Genomic DNA, 22,890 nt, shown 5'->3' with positions numbered 1-22,890 from the left:
ATCCCAAAGGAAGGAGCCCATTGGTGCTTTGTTGTGTGTGTAGGGACTCTTCTCATGCTGCTGCAGAGGTTTGTTGTTATTTTCAGCAGCATTAGTGGTTAAAATAGACCTTTGAATGCCTTCACCATCTTTTTTTCAAGATATTCTGACATTTTTTTTCACAATCGTCCGACTTTTAAACACTTTAAACACCTTAAAACACTTTAAACACTCCTAAAACACGTTAAAACACTATGAAATCACTTTAAAACACTATTAAAACACTCATCTAGTGGCCCCTGTACCAGCTCCTCTCATAGTAAAGTCAATCCCAAAGGAAGGAGCCCATTGGTGCTTTGTTGTGTGTGTAGGGACTCTTCTCATGCTGCTGCAGAGGTTTGCTGTTATTTTCAGCAGCATTAGTGGTTAAAAAAGACCTTTGAATGCCTTCAGCGTACTTCCACGAGCTAATGACTGTTAGCCACGTCCGGCTGTTAGCGACTCTCCTGGAGTTCTCTGTTAATAGTTGTTACACTAAAAAAAATGTTGATGACAAACAGAACAAAGAGTCTTTTGGTTCAAAGAAGAAGAAATAAAAATATTTCAGTGTTTGAGTCGCTGCTGTAGTTTATTGTTGCTTTACAGTAACAGTCGTCAGTTCTCACAGTTTATTTCAGCTCAGTTTGTCAGACAGAGTACCTTAGAAGACCCCACACACACACACACTCACACACACAGACACACACACGCACACACACACACACACACATCTGTATCTGGATGACGACGGTGGATCTTTGTATCCACATCTGTTATTAAAATTGCGTTCTTTTTATATTGTTTGTGCCTTTTTCTTTGTCTTGTACATTTTTATGTGTAAATATGCAAATGAGGCAAAATCAAACACTAACTTTCAGTGAGTTTAGAAGAAATGAACAGACGCAAACAGACAAAGTGAAGTCAAATAAACGTCTGAAAGGAGAAATCTCAAAAAACACATTTTTGCTTTTAGTGTTTTAACTGAAATCTAACCCAAAGTTTTCTTACCTAAAGTTAAATTTAGGGATTTCTGTATATTTCTTTAGCCTGGATCAAATCCCACTGTTAAGTCCTCACGTAACACCCTTTCAAAATAAGATGTCCAGGTCAGAGCCTCGTGTTTCTACAACGCAGCAGTGACGTGTTCCTCGTTGTTTGAGCAGATCTGAGCTTTAAAAACAACGTAATCGTCATTTTACCTCTTTTCTTATCGATGAGAAAGATGGTGAGTACGAGCCAATCAGAGCCAGAGTAGGGTGGTTCACGCCTTCACCGTACTAGAAACATTAATTTATATACATTTATATGTATATACAGAAATTCCCCTTAATTTAGTTCCATTTCAAAACGTTAAATTTAGTTTAAGTAGTTTCAAACTGCCACCGTGCGGCTGCTCCACAGCATTGGGAAAGTACACTTCTATGTATGTGTGTGTGTGTGCGTGTGTGTGTGTGTGTGTGTGTGTGTACTGTATGTGTGTGTGTGTGCGTGTGCGTGTGCTTGTGCGTGCGTGTGCTTGTGCGTGTGTGTGTGTGTGCAGGTACATCTGAGGTCCATGTTTCTTCTTTTTCCCCTTTTTTTTTGACAGCAGAGACGGTTGTGAAGCATCCTATATTCTAATCAGAACACACACACACAAACATGTACAATGATACCAGAGACAAAGACACACACACAAACACACACAAACGAAAGCACACTGAAGGTTTGAGATCAAGCGTTTCCTTGTCCCCCTTCAGTCCGTTCTTCTCTTCACCTCTTCTTCCTCCTCTCCTGTAATGAAAGAGAAAGAACGATCAAACCTTTACTTTACTGCTCCTGTGTCTCTCTATTTTAAACCTTTGGGTTCAACTATTCCACTTCCTTCAGACTGAAAAAACAAAGTTTAACTGCAGTAAAACGTCTCAAAGGTAAGTGTCATTCATAATTACAGGACCAAACTCTTAATATAAATACAGTTATGTCGACAAATTTACACAAAACTGAGTTGTGTTTGATATGATTATGTGTGATTCACTTAATGTGTGATTCACTTTATATACGTATTCTCGATGACGTCACAACAATGATAAATGTTCTTCCAGGCGGCAGAAGCTGAAGCGTTCTCCGATGACACCACGAGTAAACAGAATCCTGCAGAGTCATGCAGAGTCATGCAGAGTCATGCAGGTGGCAGCAGAGTCATGCAGGTGGCAGCAGAGTCATGGAGGTGGCAGCAGAGTCATGCAGGTGGCAGCAGAGTCATGCAGGTGGCAGCAGAGTCATGCAGGTGGCAACAGAATCATGCAGGTGGCAGAAGAATCATGCAGGTGGCAGCAGAGTCATGCAGGTGGCAGCAGGTGGCAGCAGAGTCATGCAGGTGGCAGCAGAGTCATGCAGGTGGCAGCAGAATCATGCAGGTGGCACCAGAACCATGCAGGTGGCAGCAGAATCATGCAGGTGGCAGCAGAGTCATGCAGGTGGCAGCAGAATCACGCAGGTGGCAGCAGAACCATGCAGGTGGCAGCAGAGTCATGCAGATGGCAGCAGAGTCATGCAGGTGGCAGCAGGTGAGAGCAGAGTCATGCAGGTGAGAGCAGAACCATGCAGGTGGCAGCAGAGTCATGCAGGTGGCAGCAGAGTCATGCAGGTGGCAGCAGGTGAGAGCAGAGTCATGCAGGTGGCAGCAGAATCATGCAGGTGGCAGCAGAGTCATGCAGGTGGCAGGTTGCTCTGGTTTGGTTTTCGGTATATTTTGGCAGTGGACTTTTAGCGCCTAACTCTTTTCTGTCCCTGCTGCTCGTCTGACCTCCACCCAGCGCCCTCTCCTCTCCTCTCCACCTCTTCTCTCTCGTGTCCCAGGTGGGTTTACGCTGCTGGGACCAGATCAGTGTCCGTTTACACTGTAAACAATAGTCCTCTGTTCTTTCCTTTCCATCTTCTCCTCTTTCATCCCTCTGGCATTCTCCACAGTGCCCCTCTTTCTCCCTCCTCTCAACAGTTTTCCCTCTTCCATCGAAGCTTACGGCCACTCTCATCTCTCCGGTCCTTTGAATCTGAGCCGACGTTCCCCTGAAGGTCACTGCAGAGTTAAGGTGGATTCAGTGTCCCCTTCACACCTCCGTCCGGTTTCAGCGTTGTTGTAGATGTTACGTGACACATCCTCTAGAGGGCAGTGCCGCGCCTCAAATCACCGGCATCGCCAATCACAAACATGGCGTCCGTAGAGGAGATGATTTTGCTTTGTGGCATCTGAAATCTGCATGTGAGACCACTAAATGAGAACCGACACCTTCATGGTGAGTTTTTCTCTCTGGTTTTGCAGATGAGAGCTGGATGAACCCTGTCACCGTGAAGTTTAGACGACAAAAGGAGGCGGTTAAGTTTCGACGACAAAATGGAGGCGGTTAAGTTTAGACGACAAAATGACATGTCTTAGTTTATCTTGTTCTCTGAAAGTTCATTCTTCCAGGACATGAACAGTCCTCCAGGTGAAAGTCCTGCGTTTTTACCCTGACCCTCGACCCTGACCCTGACCCCGACCCTCTTCCCTGCGTGGAGTGTAACGCTTTTATACTACATGACTTGCATGCACAGGAATTGTAGTGCGGGTGAGGGGAATATCGCAACTTCAAGAGATTGAAAGTCCGGATATCTCTGCGTCTTCTCATTTTTCATCTTTCTCTTACTCAATTAGGAGAGCGAAAACTGAACGTGGAAAACGATTTATTGATGTCAGTTGCTGCGTCAGGGTCAGTTAATTTACTGCGTGGATGATAGTGTGTTCCTCCTGCCCCTGACATTGTGTCGGTGTACCAAAGCTAACTGATAATGTAGGTTCATTCGTCTTTTTTCTGCCCTGTCTTCCTGCTTCCAGCTAAATCTAGGATCCCTCCATCCCTCTGTAATATAGGCTGTAGTCCCAGATTAGCAACTGAACCGGGTTAGTTCTTCCAGGGCTGTGGCTCCAGAGGACCCAGATACCTCAGGGACAGCGTGCCTACTTCCATTAAAAGACCGTCCCTGGTGAGGAAATGTGTTGAACTCACTAAAAACGCAGAATAGTGTCAGGTTTTTTATTCAGTTACACATTTATTTCACTTATTATCTTAAAGGGGAACTGATTCAGCACTGAAGGGTCAAAAACTGCAGTTCACCGAGTGACCAGAAGGAGTCGATCCCCATAGACCCCCATGTTAAAGTAGCAGAAATAAACATGTTTACAGCCTGGTGAAAAAAATCGGTTTTGGTGTCTACAGCTAATTTCGCTGCACATTTTAAAACCCACTTGTTTAAATTATCATAAGACTTAAACTTCTGCATAATTAGGAACATAGCTGCTTTGAGTGACCGGTGGCTAACGTTAGCTGCTAGCTACCTAAATAGACTCGATGGATGGACGCATGTGTTGGTGCGTTTGAGGGGAAATATTCATCTTAATATCGGACTGATAATACGGCTTTTACCCGGACTAAAGGACAGTTTTATTTATATGTTTGCATTGTTATTATTTCTCGACAGTCATATTCAAGATAATAATCTTGCAGTTTCGAGCCAGGCTTCATTCGCACCCGTCTCACTCCACCTCTTGTTCTGCAGGGATGACGTATCTTTGTAGCCCGACCTGCTCTGTGGGGAACAAAAGTCTGACCTGATACTTGCAGGATTTGTTTTGCAAGATATTCTTCACAAATGAACACCACTTTTATTATATTTAAAGTGTAAATTCAACCGCTAAATCAGCTACATCACCCGTTGATGACGTGAGGTTTGTAGTCTAATTTCACCACCTAGACATTTAGCCTTTTTTTAAGACACGTAGAAGTTTCATATCCCAGAACTCAGAACGTATTTTATCTCGTAGTACATAACATTAACTTCCCTTAAGCCTGTATTTACCACAGACCTTATTTAAGGCATCTAACCAAAAATCCACTAAAATTCCCATTGACTACGAGATGAGGGAACCATAAGTGCATATACGCTACTGCACTAATGGTTTCAGGACTCATTCCTGCAGCACTCTATCATGTATCAACAGGTTTAACTGTATACTCAACTCAACACTGTTACCTGTTCTCGTATCTGTAGGTCCCGTAGTTTCTCTGAGTTTGCGGTGGAAAGTAAGAGTCACTGGAAGGCGGCGCGAACCGTCCGGTCACTGAGGGGCTGCGTGGGACGGAAGTTGTCCCCCAACATCCCATCATTCCCTTCTAGCAGCTCCGCCCCTTTGAAGTGGGACCGCAGCCTCCGAAACTCCTCGATCTGCAGGAGAGGAAAAGTTTCATTCTCAAGTTAACCAGCAAAGGTCAGTAGAGATGGTCGATATTCACTTCATCCTTTGTTTGCATGACAAACAGATCCCAAAGACTGTCAGACACCCAGTGCAGACTGTGAATTTCATCCTACGCAGAGTGAGAAAGTGTTTTCAGTCTGGTCCTGACATAAAGAAGACAACATGGATGCTTTAAACACACAGCTCTTTGCCCTTTGGCCTTCTACGCGTACACAGGATCTTCAAGGTACTCCATACTTCAAATATTTGCTCTACAGTGCAGTTGCTCTAAAATGAAATTGCCCGGGGACGAATTAGGAGACTGGAACCCATGTGGAGGCCCTAATGACAGAGTAAGACGCTTTAATTATAGTGTGGGAATGAAAATATGATAATCTGAAGGCAGCTGACACTTTTAATGGCTGTGGAAACAACAGAACGTCTTGGCTGTTATTTCTGATCGTCTACAAGAAACAACATCTCTGTAAACGGGGACAGAAAGGACCCAAAGATCTGACTTCCTCTTCATGTGTAAACCACAGCAGATACTATCACTTTTACGCACATGTGCTGCAGAGTGGCCAGCCAAAACAAACATGATGATAGTTCCTGTGCGGTCGGCTTACAGAAGGAGGATTTATAGCCCACTGTCAAAGTACAAAACGTGTAGGCATAGAGACACTTGAATACCCGCATTATGCACTGAACACACACACACACACACTGTTTTAGCAGTCAATAATAGCCGGATGTTGGAGGTGTGTTGTCTAAGTAAGCAGGACCTGCTATTTGTGCTCATTCGGCAGTGAGACTATGTTCCTACAGTATTCACCAACATGTCCTGAGGCAGGAGGACAGCCAAAAGTAATTCTTCCTGTTAGTATCTCAAAGGGTCAGCGTGCCAGAGGGCGGCGCGGATGAAAGACTGAGATAAATGTCAGAGGATTAACCTTCATCATCCTTTACAACGATCTGCTGGAGGAATGACTCCAAGCCATGAGTCAGGCACCGGCTGAATTAAAGGCAAAGCGACAGGCTCATTGATTGGCACTGGGTATAAAGACTTCCTGTGTTGAATGCCAGAGAGCTTGAGGTTAGTGGGTGTGTGTTGTTATGAAAGCCACAGAAGGGCCTGACATTGATTAGAGGCAGAGAACAGAGATGAAACCAGGACAGTACAGGTGTTGACAGCCATATAGAAAACAGTTGTACATTGTGAGGCGGCCAGAGCGATGGACATCAACGCACATGTTCAGTATCCAAAAGAAAAACAACCATAAGGGCCTTTAAAGAAAACAGAGTGCAATGTACTAAAGTATAGTGTAGCAGTTCCTGGACGAGCCCCCACTGCGGTGCTCTTTTTGAGGTACAGTAGTGGTGGTGGTGTTGTGGTTGTTAGCAGGTTACGTTTTGTTGAGCAACTCTGGTACGGGGCCTTTCCCATAATCCTCTGCTTCCTCTGTTTCCTGAGATTCAGGTTTCTCCTCTGTAGTCTCCTTCTCTGGACTTTTGTGGATTAGCCTCATAGGGCGCACACTGTCCTTCCGTACCGTTCCAAAACAGGTTTTATGGGTAAAGCCTAGTTCGTTTGACCAGTGTGAGTGTAACCAGTCCGTGCCTAGCTGCGGCCAGCTGGCCGTCCAAGGCCCGTTTGAGGGAGGTGGGTTTTAGTAAAGCACGTTTGCACATGTACGAGCACGAGCGTGCGCACGTGTACGAGCACGAGGCCCACGGCGGTTCTGAGGTCATTTCCTGTGCGCCTGTTGGGACGTAGAAAAAAGAAGGAGGGACCATGCGTGGACATTTCAAACAATGGCGGTGAAAGATTCACGTTGGTGTGATGTGGAGGTGGAGTGTTTACTGCAGATTTGGTCGATGAAAAGATTCAACAACAGTCGACAAGACGCACAAAAACTCCGAGGTCTACGGAAAGATCTGGAAACAAAGCCACGCATCGCCATGACGTCATCAATGCGTGTGACGTGTTACGACGTGATGACGTATAGGCAGCAAGAAGCATTCTCCGAGGCCCAGGTAGTGTGAGTACAAACGGGCCTACAAGGACCCTAAAGCAGGGGGCACTGGACGGACGCACAGTGGGAGGGCGCCCTTAGTTATAGGTAGATCATGGTGAGGCCTTCTCCATGGTAGAAATCTGCGGCGCGGCCTCCTCCCATTTTGAGGCCTGTATCGCTGCCCTTAGGCGAGCTCCAAGAAGCCTTTCTGGCCCTACTGGGATTAGCATCAATCCATTTCTATCAGCTTTCTGACAGTCGATCAGGCTAGCAATGTGTTGGACCACACAAAAACAAGGTCCAGGTCCAGGACATTGGCCCTCCATAAAGCTTTTAATGGCCTGTAAGAATGCTGAGAGTTGGAGCGTCACCTTTATCTCCTGCTCCAGTATTGTTCCTGGGATCCAGTCGAGCGGGATGAAATCAAGTTGAGCGCGGAGCGTTATTGAGCAGAGTGGCTCAGAGAGGCTTTGAGCGAGGGAGCGGGGAGAATGAAACGCTATGAGCGAGGAGCCGAAACTCGCTCCGCAGCACTCCGCTCACATGCTATGCAGACGACTGCACACAATTGCTTCGGTTAGCTATGAGTATTTAACCTTAATCAAATCACTTTTACTAGTGTTAAAGCCGTTAAAGTCAAGTCAAGTGACTTTGTTAGTACCTGGAGGTAGATTTTGTTTGCAGTAGCGTCACAAACACATATGGGAAAAACACATAGAGGCGCATATCACACGCCATCCGATTTACGAGGAAATGGCAAATGAAAAAGTTCTTCCAGGTCCAGAAGAATCTAAAACCAAATCATGTTAAAATATAAAAGCTAATAGTAAAAATAGAATAAAAATAAAACCCAACAAATCTATAACACTGAGCATATAAATAAAATCAGGAATAAATAATCACCTTTTCAAAATAAAGCTATGACTTATTCCTCAGTGTGATGCACATGACTGTTAACCTGGGTTAACCTGAGTTTCACCCAAAACACGGTTTCAGTCAGCAAAATTTGCATGGGAAATTTATAAAAACTGGTTTATCGGGTTCTTATGAATGTTTGCAAACCGCAAAAAAAAAAATATTCATGCCTACAGAAACATGTTTGACCAATGAATCAAGCAATAAACGAACCTTTATGTAAATACATTTGTACAAAAGGCCGTCGATCAGCGGTGATTACCACCTGAAGTGAGAGTGAAGAGGGAAGAGACTAGTGTCTGCTGTTCAGAGACTAATAATAGATCAGTTATAATGGTGTGTGCATGCTGTGAAACGACACACACACACACACACACACACACACACACCCGTGTTTTGTACTGTTACTCAAGCAATGGAGACAAAAGTCGTGTGCATTTTGTTGTTTCCATATTTTCTTTTCACATCACTCTTGTGAGAAACGGCTTCTCGCATGCACACATAATGCCTTTTTTATTCCACACACTCTTCCTCGTCCTTGTGGCACCAGCATTACCCACAATGCAACACAACCACTTACATTGATGTTGGAGATTCGGGTGTGTCTCGCTATTAGCAGCTAATGTTTGCACATCTGACCACGAGCAGAGATGATGCATCTCATCATCTCTTCTTTCTAACCCGAGACTCTTCCATTTCCAATCTTGTGGATCTCAAAAACAGACTTTAATGTATAAAATTGGTGGATTCCTCCTTTAAAAATGTGAATGTTTATGTTTTACCTGTGACTGTGAGATGGTGAGAGGGTAGCGATAGAGGATCCAGGTCACATTTTCACTACAAGGTGGCGTGGTGAGAGATCCTTCGTACACCCAGTAGTCTCTCAGTAAAGGGTCTGAGGGCAGATTAAAGAAGAATTCCTTTATTATTAATTACACACACACACACACACACACACACACACACACACACACACACACACACACACACACACACACACACACACACACACACACACACACACACACACACACACACACACACACACACACACACACACACACACACACACAATATACATGCAACTAATGGAGAGATGTCAGAGCGAGGGGGCTGCAAGTGACCGGCGCCCCGAGCAGTTGGGGGTCCGGTGCCTTGCTCAACACCAGTCCACGCTCCATTCATGGTCCACACAGGGACTCAAACCAGCAACCCTCCGGTTCCCAGCCAAGTCACCTATGGACTGAGCTACTGCCATACACCATTTCTGCACAGTGATCTCTGCGGTTAAGGTATGAAGGTATGCACACAGGGAAATTAAACCGTACATTTTCACCAAACCTGAAAAGATTCAATAAGAGATCCGATAAAACGCATCAAACCTGAATCTTATCCCCGACCTTCTACTTTTTCCCGCCAACATCGTTTGATTTGAGTCGTGATTAACAATGAGATGCCATTATGAATGAATAAAGGGATAAATAGTGACTTTACAACTCTGTTTAAATCAAGTCGTTCTCTGCTCACCTGGTAACAGAGTGTTGGGGTTGAAGCAGGGGATAATCTTGCTCTTCCCCTGATGGAAACAAAGCAGCACAACAGAAATGTATTAATGCATCATGCAGTTTAAATTATTCATCAAGCCCGTATTCACAAAACATCCTCATCTCATCGCATCTTCAGCCTCTTATCCGGGGTCGGGTCACGGGAGCAGCAGCTTTAGCAGGGGACCCCAAACTTCCCTTTCCCGGGCCACATTAACCAGCTCTAACTGGGGGATCCTGAGGCGTTCCCAGGCCAGTGTGGAGATCTAACCTCTCCACCTGGTCCTGGGTCTTCCCCGAGGCCTCCTCCCAGCTGGACGTGCCTGGAACACCTCCCTAGGGAGGCGCCCAGGGTTCATCCTTACCAGATGATCCTGAACCACCTCAACTGGCTCCTTTCAACACAAAGGAGCAGCGGCTCTACTCCGAGTTCCTCACGGATGCTGAACTTCTCCCCCTCTCTCTAAGGGAGACTCCAGCCCCCCTCCTGAGGAAACACATTTTGGCCGCTTGTACACACGACCTGGTTCTTTGGGTCCTGACCCAGCTTTCATGACCACAGGTGAGGGTAGGAACCAAGATTGAGCGGTAGATCCAGAGCTTTGCCTTCCTCAGCTCTCTTTACGTAACAACGGTGCGGTAGAGCGACTGCAGCTCCGCCCCTGCTGCTCCGATTCTCCGGCCAAACTCACGCTCCATCGTCCTCTCACTCGTGAACAAGATCCCGAGGTACTTGAACTCCTCACAGAACATCTTAAGGTTAAAAGTAGCTCCCACAGTTACTGATTCAGGAGTACGTTTCTCTTGTTTTAGGACTCCTCACAAAGCAGCTCTTAAAGCCGGTTCACACCACCAAACATTGGCATTGAAATGTACAATAAAGGGATTTAATGGGTTCCTATGAAAGAACATTCTTGCGGTAGAAAAAATATTTGGACACACTTCGATTCCAGTGGATTTCCGCCTGCAGAAATCACATGTTTGACCAATACATCAAGCACATCCACCTACAAATCCTCTCCCAGCTCCTCAGTGAAAGTTGGTCTCAGTTTTCAGCTTTGTGAAGAGGTTTTAAGAGGACGCTGTTCGTGAGGAGATGAGATGTTTGGTGAACACGGGCCCTTTTTGTTCTTGGACGTATCCTTACCTTGTACTGCAGGTCCTGTAAAACTTCAGTGATGGCCTTCAGACCCAGATGCTCCTTACCAATCTGATAAAAACACAACACAGTTCAGGTGTTATTAAGGGCGCACTCACACTGTCCTTCCGCACCGCGCCAAAACAGGTTTTTCTGGTCAAGCCTAGTGCGTTTGACCAGTGTGAGTGCAACCGCTCCGCGCATAACTGTGGCCAGCTGGCCGTCCACGGCCCGTCTGAGAGAGGTGGGCTTTAGTAAAGCACGTTTGCACATGTACGAGCACGAGCGTGCGCACGTGTACGAGCACGAGGCCTACGGTGGTTCTGAGGTCATTTCCTGTGCGCCTGTTGGGACGTAGAAAAAAGAAGGAGGGACCATGCGCGGACATTTCAAACAATGGCGGTGAAAGGTTCACGTTGGTGTGATGCGGAGGTGGAGTGTTTACTGCAGATTTGGTCGATGAAAAGATTCAAAAACAGTCGACAAGACGCACAAAAACTCCGAGGTCTACGGAAAGATCTGGAAACAAAGCCACGCATCGCCATGACGTCATCAATGCGTGTGACGTGTTACGGCGTGATGACGTATAGGCAGCAAGAAGCATTCTCCGAGGCCCAGGTAGTGTGAGTACAAACGGGCCTGGAGGGGGGGACAAGGACCCTAAAGCACGGGGCACTAAGAGAAACGTCATCAGTGACAAACTGTGAAGACGTCGACAAAGTTCGAGTAGTTTACATTTGCCGCATCTTTACAGGAAGTAAACAGGAAGTAGAAACCAAATGAGCTGTAAAAAAACGGAAGTGACGTCAGGAGGTCCAGTGTCTTTTCACTGGACTGGTGGGACTCTCACAAAGTTGATAGGTTTTATTAAACTTCCGACATGTGGAGTTAACCTGTTAACAACTCATTTAGAAAAACAACGCGTACAATCCCAGGAAGGAAAACCACCTTAAGTCACAGACGTGCTGAAAAAAAGTCAATATTTTGTTAAAAACTGAGCGCCGTGGAAGAGGAAATTAATAAAAACATTAAGTGTTTTTATCACACATGAGTGGTTCTTCCTTTGTGAAGATTGTAATGTTTCGTTTCTGTCGAATCTGTCGATGCAGCTTTATCCGGTGCGTTCGTCCAATCCAACAAAACTATATTCTTTGTTAAAGGTCCTGCGTGTAACTTATGTGTGTGTGTATTAATTGTTTGTTTTTTATTTCCAGTGAACAAAAGGGTTGTAATGAAGAGTTAGAGAATTGATTTCAAAATCCTCCTGCTCACATATAAATCCCTACATGGTCTAGGGCCGAAGTATATCACTGATATGCTCCCACTGCATCAGCCTTCAGGGTCACTAAGCTCCTCTGTGGTTCGCAGAGTAAACTCAGATCAAGGGAAAGCACTCCCACTGTGCCTCCGTCCCGTGCCCCGTGCCCCGTGCTTTAGGGTCCTTGTCCCCCCTCCAGGCCCGTTTGTACTCACACTACCTGGGCCTCGGAGAATGCTTCTTGCTGCCTATACGTCATCACGCAGTAACACGTCACACACATTGATGACGTCATGGCGATGCGTGGCTTTGTTTCCAGATCTTTCCGTAGACCTCGGAGTTTTTGTGCGTCTTGTCGACTGTTTTTGAATCTTTTCATCGACCAAATCTGCAGTAAACACTCCACCTCCGCATCACACCAACGTGAACCTTTCACCGCCGTTGTTTTAAATGTCCGCGCATGGTCCCTCCTTCTTTTTTCTACGTCCCAACAGGCGCACAGGAAATGACCTTAGAACCACCGTAGGCCTCGTGCTCGTACACGTGCGCATGCTCGTGCTCGTACATGTGCAAACGCGCTCTACAAAAGCCCACCTCTCTCAGACGGGCCATGGACGGCCAGCTGGCCGCAGTTATGTGCACTCACACTGGTCAAACGGACCAGGCTTGACCCGAAAAACCTGTTTTGGCCCGGTGCTGAAGGACAGTGTGAGTGCGCCCTCAGTCATTATGCAACAAACAGCTGGAATCAACTTCCTTTCAGCCACTCTGACCACTTTTAAAACTCGACTGAACACTTTTATGTTCACCTCAGCTTTCTGCTAAATCTGTGCACTTTTAACGTCCGCACTGTTTTGATTATTGTCTGTGTTTTTAGTCTCTTTGTCTCTGTGATGCATTTTAACTCATGACGTGTTGCTGTGAAGAACTTTGAGTCTGTCTTGTGTATGAAAAGTGCGTGTTTACCTGCACAAACAGAGCGATGATGAGGACGCCGTTCCTCTTCCCCAGAGCGTCCTCCAGCGTGTTGAACAGAGTGCTGTTCCAGTGAATCAGGTGGAGCTACAGACACACACAGACAGCACAAGAGGCCATTGAGAGGCGTCGTTGTAAACAGGTGTAGTGAGCAGTGAGAGAGGGAGAAACCACCAGCTGGCCGTGACTGAGGGCTTTTCTAAACGGGCTCTCGTGTCAAAGAAACGCAGAACTTTGACCCTAAAGATCAGACTCAACCGCATCTTACTGTCATGGAAACGCTGGAAAGTAAATATAAAACACCTGCAGTAGTCAGTAGTTTTAACTCAGAGGTCGAGATCGGTCTTTATGTCTAATTATCTCATCTCATCTTCAGCCTCTTATCCGGGGTCGGGTCGAGGCGCAGCAGCTCCAGCAGGGGACCCCAAACTTCCCTTTCCCGGGCCACATTAACCAGCTCTAACTGGGGGATCCTGAGGCGTTCCCAGGCCAGTGTGGAGATCTAATCTCTCCACCTGGTCCTGGGTCTTCCCCGAGGCCTCCTCCCAGCTGGACGTGCCTGGAACACCTCCCTAGGGAGGCGCCCATGGTCCATCCTTACTAGATGATCCTGAACCACCTCAACCTTGAGCTATAACAACTAAGCCTCGTGAGTCCATCCTGATCTCTGCGCTCCGTTGTGTTTTACTCAGTCTGGTAACGTGGTAACTTCTGCCGGCCCAACGGTTATGCTGCATTCACTTGTAATCGGAAATCTGGAACTTCCAACTTGTGAGTCAGGCTTGTAGTAAGGGCGGTGCACCGCGGCGTAGAAATAAGAGGCTCGGACCGGCTTGGACGCTGAAAAATCATATTTTGAAAGCGTGTTACGTCACAACTTAACAGCCGGGTAGGAATGTGTGTGTGTGTGTGTGTGTGTGTGTGTGTGTGTGTATTTAAGAGGGTAACATATAGTATAGGGGATGGACCGGGAGTAGAGAGGTGAATGTGTTTCAATAAAGTTTACAAAAGGGCAAAAAATATAAAAGTTAACACGCATAGTGACCCTGAACGTGACAAGATGGAGGCTGTGACAGAACAGGCTCGTCTGCAGTTACATCTTACCGCCACAGAGGCCGCTAGAAACAAGGTATCTCAATATCTCTAATATAGCATATTTCGTAAGATATGCGATGGTGAGAATACGTTGGAATGAGAAAAGAGAGAGTTGTTTTTGTAGGAAAACAATGAACAAAGATTCAAAGTTTGGTCCGCAGAGACTTCAACCGTGTTCGCGTTCAAGGACTCAACAACCTGCAGCGTTATCTGAAGGACGAACGCCAAAGTCATGAGTCTAAACGCATGAACAAATGTGTTGGGCCCACCCCACGGACATGGCCTTGTTTCTGTGTGTGTCCTTGTGTGTGCGTGTGTGTGTGTGTGTGTGTGTGTGTGTGTGTGTGTGTGTGTGTGTGTGTCTTTGCACTTTACCTCCATGGGGAAAGCCTTGAAGTTGACAGTGTGCTCCGATCCTCTCTGGTTCTCTTTGCCCCAGTGGAATCGAACCTCGTGAAGCTCGTACTCGTGATCGCTAGGCAACGGACCACCGGTAACCACTGACAGCACAGGAAACCCGGGGCATTGTGGGTAGGCACACATACACAGGAAGTAGAAGACAGATCAAAGCGGGTAAGAAGTGAGAAAAAGGGGTCATTTGCATTTGGTTTGAATATAAAAGTGTGTCACAAACCACTTACACCCACACGCTGCTGTGGAAGATAAACGTACCTGACTTGGACTTGAGGATGATGCGGACGGTGTGTCCCTCGTTGATGACCTCACAGTCTCGACACACCACGTAGTTTGGCGATAAGCCAACGTCCAGGAGGGACGGGTCGTAGCGAGCCTCCCTGGAGTTCAGGTTGATGGGAGACTGGTACTCGCCGTTGGCTGCTGGGAAATGGAGTCCCCATTCTACACCTGTGAGCGGACACAGACACGCTATCAGTGAACAGGGAACCAAACAAAGCTAATATCACCATGAAACGTCCCCAGTTGATCGCTGACATTAAGAGGATTAGTTTTTGTATTGCAAGTTTTAGGAAATGTTATGTTTAAATATGCAAATGAGGCATTATGTCATGAAATATGAGCTAATTTTCATATTTTTCCAGGAGAGAAAAGTGAAAATTGGATAAAACGGGGTTCAAAAATCTTGTTTCATTTCATTTGACATATTAAAGTCAATGTTTTTTACAGATATCTCTTTTTATAACTCCATAAATCAGCATTAAAACACATATTTTATGCATGTTTTTTATAAATAAATGTTGTTTAAATGAGGCTGTGAATGTAAAAACCTTCAGAACACAGAGAGGAGTCAAAGTGTGTGTGAGTTCTGCTGAAGTGCAGATTTAAAAACATTTAAACAACATGGAGGGCGACACGGTGATCTGGTGGTTAGCACTGTCGCCTCACAGCGAGACGGTTCCTGGTTAGAATCCCGGCTGGGGCCCTTCTGTGTGGAGTTTGAGACAGAGGGAGAAAAGGGGGAGGGGAGAAGTGCTTAAAAATACATTTAAGCAGGTAGCGGTTGCAGAAAGAGGGTCAGCATTCAGCCTAACTGGAACAGAAGAGCGCGTGTATCTAAGACGCTGTAGCAACATTATTCTGACCAAACGACGGGGGGGAAACTGCATTTCCAGCTTCTTGCACAAGCAGAAGGTGAAGCAAAGTGATACTAAGTGACACCGAAGGTACACGCTGATCTAGATTCACTTCAGCTATTTTGTGCTGACCACTTTCACTCGAACTGCACAATGGGAACATTGTTCGATGCGTGGGACACGACGTGTTCTTAAAAGAGGAAGCGAACACATTTGGGGAGTGTCGTGTTCGAGGAAAGCCCGGCACCGTCGAACTCAATCCCTCACGGTACGCTTTTCCACTGCGCCTGCAGCAGGGACACACGCTGCAGGCTGCACAGAGGGGTGAGGGGACGACACATTCCCTCTTTCCTCAGCAACTAAAGCCCTGACAACACTTCACTAAAGGCAGGGAGGGAGGCCCTCGCTGCAGCTACAGTACACAGAAAGGGGCTGTGCAGAATGCAGTCAGTGTGCGCTCGTAGGGCTGAAGAGAGGCGACCCCACGGGACCTTGTATTAAAATATGAATGGTAGAGGACGGTGAGAGAGGACGTTTCGATCCTGTTTGAACTGTGCCTTGAATAACAAATATGATGTTTGTTCATTTAAAGTTGCGAGTCAACAGAGTCGCACTAGTCGACTTAGTTTGGTGAGAAACCGCTCAGTGAACCCCATCGTCTCGTCTCACACAGTATACTGTACATCACATGTGCAGTGCAGGTCCTCAGGAGGGGCCTTTGTTCCCCGTAGGACCCTTTTTTTTGTCACATACAGGGTCCTACGTTCCCTGGTCTGTTTTGTTTTCCACAATCAGTGCACAATTCCCCAGAAAATATCCCTATGTGGACCCTAACACCCCTAACCCTGACCCTAACCGTGACCTCTAACCCCAACAACATGCTGAATTAAATCAGCGGAGGCTGATGCGACCGGGGAACGTAGGGTGGACCCCCCTCAGCACAGGCTGTTCTCATGCATCTAATCCTAATCAAGTGTTTTTCATTCCTAACCCGAACCTTCACCTTTAGTTGGCTAAAGTCGGTCATGTCACATTGTTTATGTGCGTTGTTACACTTCTGGTTTTGCATCAGCGTCGTTTTCTTTGTGTTTTTTCATGTTTTTTTGTACAAATTTCTGTTTTTCAGTATTTGTAACGGACCCGTTCATGAGAACACGATGTTTAGGAAGTGTCGCCGGACGTTGAAGCCAATTTGACACCGTGACCAAACGGTGCATTTATGACTTCCGCGTCAGCCATGTGATGCCCTCTGGCCCAAAAACAGTTTTCCCCTTTGAGTTATGCGGCGATAAAAGATTTCTGTAAATCTGTGGATACATTTACTCGCGTCAGAACCAAAGAATGAATAGAAAACGGACGTAGCGTCTCCGTCGAGGTCCGTCCTCTCAACTTGATCCAATCTTCCTCACCTACAGGAGTCTCCATCTTGTCAGACTTTGACTCCGCCTCATTTCCTCTTACCAAAAAAGGGCATGTATGTGACGTTGGGGGGAGGGGCGTACGTCCATCTGGCTGACGTTTACCTCCGAGGAGAAGTGAGGGCCAGAGGCTAGCTGTCACTCAAGAGGCCACGCCCCTAATTATTCATAAACTTTAACCTCCAATCAAATAAAAACTAGCCTTGTACTTTGTGTTAATCGTTTCCTTGTTTCGTTGTTATAGTTTCCCGAGTTCCCTTTCTCCACCACCCGTTCTTCTTTCGTCTCCTGATCCGTGCGTCTGGTTTTCCTCTCGTCTCCACCCGGACCCTGTACCTGTTTTCCCGTTCCCTTGTTTTTGTTTGTTTCTGGTTTTCGTCGATTGAATATCTGTTTAAATCTGACTCGTTGTCCGTGTCTGCATTTGGGTCCTGCTCCTCGGAGTTAGTCCCCGCACCGTTCATGACACTTTGCTTCCTATAGTTCATGCTTCAGACCTTATGAACTTATGATATCAAAGTGTCCTGCAGAGAGTCATGCACTAAATCATGGGTGTCAAAGTGATCCAGTAAAGAGTCGTGTGGCTGCAGGTTTTAAGTCCAACCAATCAAAAACACACCTGGTCCAACAAATCAACTGTGTGAAGACAGTTCAGGTGATTGAGTAAGTCGAGTCAGGTGTGTTCTTGCTGCGTTGGAGTGAAAACCTGCAGCCACAGCGAAGCTTTACTGGGTCACTTTGACACCCATGCCCTAAATGGTTCAAATGTATGATAGGATGCAATGAATCACCGATGTTTCCACAGGGATCGGTTGATCTTTGCAAACCATACATCAGTGTTTTAATTCATGCGGACAAAGTGATCCAGTATACTCACAGTGAGAATTTCACAGTTCAGTATCACAGTGCATCCCCTCGGTGCTCAGTTTAGGCAGCAGAAGAAAGAAGACGTGAAGAAGAAGAAGAAGAAGAAGAAGAAGAAGAAGAAGAAGAAGAAGAAGAAGAAGAAGAAGAAGAAGAAGAAGAAGAAGAAGAAGAAGAAGAAGAAGAAGAAGAAGAAGAAGAAGAAGAAGAAGAAGAAGAAGAAGAAGAAGAAGAAGAAGAAGAGGGAATCAACAAACTAAATGAACTCATCAGTAACTGAGACTTTAATATTCTGGGACAGTCCATAAAGAAAATGATCTCTTTAACATCTGTGGAAAAAAACAAAGCATCACTCATCAGGAGTCAAACCTTTCCAAACTCTGCTCGTGTTGGTTAAAGGGACACACACACACAGAGTTAAGCTCATCTGTCAACAGTTCGTCACTCCGCCTGTAAACATGTTTGTTTAATGTCTTCAGTGTTTCTGAAAGGGAGCTTTGTCACGTCCGACACAAAAACCCTCATTATTTCATCTCAGCCGGGGCTGGAGATTAATAAACATGACTACAGGGGCGGCAGTAGCTCAGTCCATAGGTGACTTGGCTGGGAACTGGAGGGTTGCTGGTTTGAGTCCCTGTGTGGACCATGAATGGAGCGTGGACTGGTGACTGGAGAGGTGCCAGTTCATCTCATGGGCACTGCCCGAGGTGCTGTTGAGCAAGGCACCGAACCCCCAACTGCTCGGGGCAGGGGTCACTGGCAGCCCCCTCGTTCTGACATCTCTCCACTAATTGCATGTATATAGGTCCTGTCTGTGCATGTGTGTGTATTTCAGGCCTGTGTGTGTAACATGGAAAAATTGAGTGAAAATTGAATTTCCCCACTGCGGGACGAATAAAGGAATTCTTCTTCTTCTACTGAATGTTTGAAAGACATTGCAAAGACGATCGAATAGAAAGCAACCCAGTCTCTGAGCTAAATGTTCAATAGTTGGGTCTGATGCCACGAAACACATCAGTATCACTACAACAGCTCTTAGAGTGTGAAATCATCCCATGGTCGTATTCAGCACTTACATCAAATAAGCCATTGAGAAAGTTTTGTGTATGAACTATTAACGGAGAAATCCAGGAGAGTCGCTAACAGCCAATGAAACCGCCAGGCGCCTGGCATCTCGACAAATTCAAGTGAAGGACTCTTCCGGACGTACGTGGTCACAGCAACGTGTGCTGAGGTTAGCTAGAACGCAACGAGCTAGCGAGCAAGCGAAGCTAAAGATGTGCATGCAGGTTCAGGGAGAAAATATCTTTCCCTTGAGTGTAATTGAGAAGTTTGGCGGACGGGTCGGCGACTTTGTAAGGCGAGGACGGTGTCTCCGCGTTGCTCCAGCGCTGTAGGAGATGGAAACACGTCCAGCATGCGTCCAACCGCAGCGTGCTGACCACTGGGGCTTTTAAGCAGCTGTTGGACTTGCAGGTTCATTTGCACACCGTTCATTTGTTCTGAAAGCTCGACGGGCCTCCTGGGAAGAGTTACGGTTGATGAGGTAGGATTGGACAGTGGCCGTTCAAGGAAGGGGCTTAGCGTAGGGTCAAATCTGTCAGATACCAGGCCAAACAGCTCACTGAGGGCGCACTCACACTGTGCCTCCGTCCCGTGCCCCGGGCTTCAGGGTCCTTGTCCCCCCTCCAAGCCCGTTTGTACTCACACTACCTGGGCCTCGGAGAATGCTTCTTGCTGCCTATACGTCATCACGCCGTAACACGTCACACGCATTGATGACGTCATGGCGATGCGTGGCTTTGTTTCCAGATCTTTCCGTAGACCTCAGAGTTTTTGTGCGTCTTGTCGACTGTTTTTGAATCTTTTCATCGACCAAATCTGCAGTAAACACTCCACCTCCGCATCACACCAACGTGAACCTTTCACCGCCATTGTTTGAAATGTCCGCGCATGGTCCCTCCTTCTATTTACATGTCCGAACAGGCGCACATAAATAACGTCGTGCTCTCACATGTGCGCACGCTGGTGCTCGTTCATGTGCAAACGTGCTCTACAAAAGCCCACCTCTCTCAGACGGGTCGTGGACGGCCAGCTGGCCGCAGTTATGCGTGGAGCGGTTGCACTCACACTGGTCAAACGCACTAGGCTTGGCCCTTAAAACCTGTTTTGGCGCGGTGCGGAGGGACAGTGTGAGTGCACCCTGAAAAGCTCTCATTGATAAACAAGTTTTATATATTAGAGTAACCTGTAAGAGAAAGGAGCAAACCAGACAGTTTTCTCAGTTCTGCATCTGTACCAGCACAAAACCAGGAGCTTCAAACCTCCACAGTGAGGAAAGACAACATATCCCCAAAGTAGTTTCAGTCAAAAGCAACTGGACTTGGTTATTTGTCTGGGAAAAATAGACAAATAACGTTGCCAGTTGCAAAGTCCAGTTGCATTTGACTGTAATTGCTTTGGGGATAATAACGACCTGGACACATGAGACCATTCAGAGGTCTAAAGACTACGTAAAGTTTTGGGTCCAGACCCACTTTTCAAAACCCATCTGGACCCGCACCCCCCTTTTTTTAGACCAGCTGCTAACATCCCATATTCCCCAGCATCCCTCCACACACTCCTGATGAAGACCTGCCTACCTTCCTCGTAGCCCCAGTCCAGCTCGTCCTTCCCCGGGTTATAATCCGACTCCTCGTTCACGCTGTCGGTCGTGGCCATGGTGCTGCTCACTGTGGGTACAAACCAGTCCGCCCTCCCAGCACAGACTCCCCGCTCACACTGGTTCTTGTCTGTTCACTTTGGGACACAAAGTCTCTGCTGCTGGACGGATTCCCAACGACTCCCTTCGGCCTTTCACGTCCTTTTCTTTGGCTTTTACTTTTTCTCCTTCTCCTTTTTTGTGTCCTCTCTCGCTCTTGCTGCTACTAACTGATGTGTGCTGGAGCTTTCTGCCTCTCTTGTCTTTCTCTTTATTCTGTTGCTCCTCCTCTCTCTCTCTCTTTGCTCTGCTGTTATCTCTCCCTCTGTCTTACTTCCTTTCTCTCTCTCTCTCTCTTTGACTCTGCAGCCTGCAGGTGTGCTCGTTTTCTCCTTCTCACCAGCCGCCCCTCGTGCGCTCTTATGGCTTTAATTAGTTTTTCCTTATTATTGTTTGACTTGTACGTTATTTTCTGTTAACCTTTCTGTTGTTATGGGTACCGTGTGTGTGTGTGTGTGTGTGTGTGTGTGTGTGTGAGCAGGAATGCTGGCAGGAAGGTCATGCTGGCTGGTGTTTCTGTTGGAGGCCACAGTCCCACCCTTGGGTGAAGGAAACAGCAGTGGTTGAGAAAACAGCCCGAAAAAAAACACACAAAAGTGAGTCGGAGAGAGTGAAAGGCCGAGCTGTTCCCCAGACCTTGATGACTTCAAGATGGACGGAGAAACTCTGACACACACACACACACACACACACACACACACACACACACACACACACACACATTCACTTCTGGCACAGGTTCTAGATGACAGCATGCTTTTTTAAAGGGGACTGTACGCGTCCACTGTGGCGCTGAAAACACCCTCCTACATCCACGACGAACGCTTCCCTCTTCATCATCATTCATCATCCATCTTCAACCACTTGTCCCTGTCGGGGTCTCGGGGGCTGGAGCCGATCCCAGCTGACATGGGGCGTGAGGCGGGGTCCACCCTGGACAGGACGCCAGTCTATCACAGGACACATAGAGACGAACAGAGACAGACAACCATTCACACCTACGGGTGATTTAGAGTCATCAGTCAGGGCTCCCATATTTCCGAGCAGGCTGTGGTTTGGATCTTTCCCCGGTGCGATGAAAATATTTCACCGAAATGTGTTTCTGAAAACATCTGAGGCGAGAAAAACGTTGCTGAATCTGTCTTTTTGTATCTGCAACATTTTCGGGAGTCGTGCTGGCACTTGTTATTTCCATAAAACAGTCTCGATCTCAATTTTGTGCTGATTAAGAGCGTGCAACACGACCCCAATGCATCGCAAGGCGGCTGACGTGCAGGTCCCCAGGACAGGTGCTCTCGTCGAGCGCTCCAATAGGCTTAGCGTCCAAGCGTGGTACTGCAGCACTTGCCTCATTGTGTCACCTGTCCTTGTGCCTGGAAGCAAATTTGCCCATTCACTGAAGACCACCTCCGAAAAAAAGATTTGGATACAAATCGAAAGGCTCATAATTATCTTGAGACCTTCTACTAGAGCAGGGCTGGGCAGTTCAGGTCCTGGAGAGCCACTGTCCTGCATGTTTTAGGTTCCTCCCTACCCTAACACACCTGAGTCTAACCCTAACCACACTGTGACGAGCTTCAGCTGCTTGATAACGAGCAGAGCATCAGACTCAGGTGTGTTAGACTCAGGTGTGTTGGAGCAGAGAGAAACTAAAACATGCAGGACAGAGGCCCTCCAGGACCGGGATTTCCCAGCCCTGTACTAGAAAAATGTAGGTATTTATCATTTGAGACCGGACCAAATTGGAGTTCTGGGCAGGAGAAGGGGGGTGCGTGGCTAAAAAGAGCCGTGGTGAAACACATTCAGCAGCTTAGGTCCCGTCTCTGTGAAGGTGCAAGGCTCCGGCAGAGACACGACTCATCTGCTCACACTTTTAGTTCATGATATCTGATGTTTTTCTATTGTTTTTCATGTTGGTCTGTTGGTTTGTGCTTGGCGCTCGGGCGTGGACTTGGGTACGCGAACATTCCTACATCCAGTTGTAGTTGTAAATGATTTCAGTGGCAAGTTTTGTTGGAAAACTGAGCAGAAACTTGCCCTGGAGCATTTCCTCCAAAGAAAGGATGTATTTGTTTTACTGCAGAC

The 22,890-nt window shown here is 46.8% G+C and overlaps 1 protein-coding gene and 1 long non-coding RNA gene across 3 annotated transcripts in view; one reads left to right on the top strand and one right to left on the bottom strand.

The window, feature by feature from the left end:
- Positions 1-22,890, top strand: part of LOC310957509 — a 98,172-nt gene that overhangs the window by 35,158 nt on the left and 40,124 nt on the right. The gene's annotated exons all lie outside the window — the stretch shown is intronic.
- ca8 (carbonic anhydrase VIII) lies at positions 1,772-20,951 on the bottom strand. 2 transcript variants are annotated; one of them, XM_083928090.1, is made up of 9 exons: positions 20,687-20,951; positions 14,885-15,076; positions 14,588-14,712; positions 13,109-13,204; positions 10,894-10,956; positions 9,730-9,778; positions 8,985-9,097; positions 5,071-5,262; positions 1,772-1,791 (listed from the first exon to the last, which is right to left on the bottom strand). In XM_083928090.1, exons 1-8 carry the CDS (start codon positions 20,763-20,765, stop codon positions 5,128-5,130), a joined length of 852 nt encoding a protein of 283 aa, XP_083784216.1. In that variant the 5' UTR covers positions 20,766-20,951; the 3' UTR covers positions 1,772-1,791; positions 5,071-5,127. The 2 variants fall into 2 exon arrangements, with proteins under 2 accessions (XP_083784216.1, XP_083784217.1); XM_083928091.1 differs by having other exon boundaries at positions 14,885-15,070.

Source organism: Echiichthys vipera (assembly GCF_963691815.1).
Source record: "Echiichthys vipera genome assembly, chromosome: 15".
Classification (NCBI taxonomy): domain Eukaryota; kingdom Metazoa; phylum Chordata; class Actinopteri; order Perciformes; family Trachinidae; genus Echiichthys; species Echiichthys vipera.
Note: the sequence above shows the minus strand (reverse complement) of the source record. Positions and strands in the feature narration are given on the sequence as shown.

Bases quoted from the DNA above. Each gene is read 5' to 3' on its own strand.
- ca8 (XM_083928090.1), bottom strand. From the start codon at position 20,765: ATGGCCACGACCGACAGCGTGAACGAGGAGTCGGATTATAACCCGGGG. The intron at 9,098-9,729 runs GTGAGCAGAGAA...ATCTGCCCTCAG, and splicing joins CCCCAACACTCTGTTACCAG to ACCCTTTACTGAGAGACTAC. The intron at 5,263-8,984 runs GTAAAACATAAA...CCTCTCCTGCAG, and splicing joins TCACCATCTCACAGTCACAG to ATCGAGGAGTTTCGGAGGCT.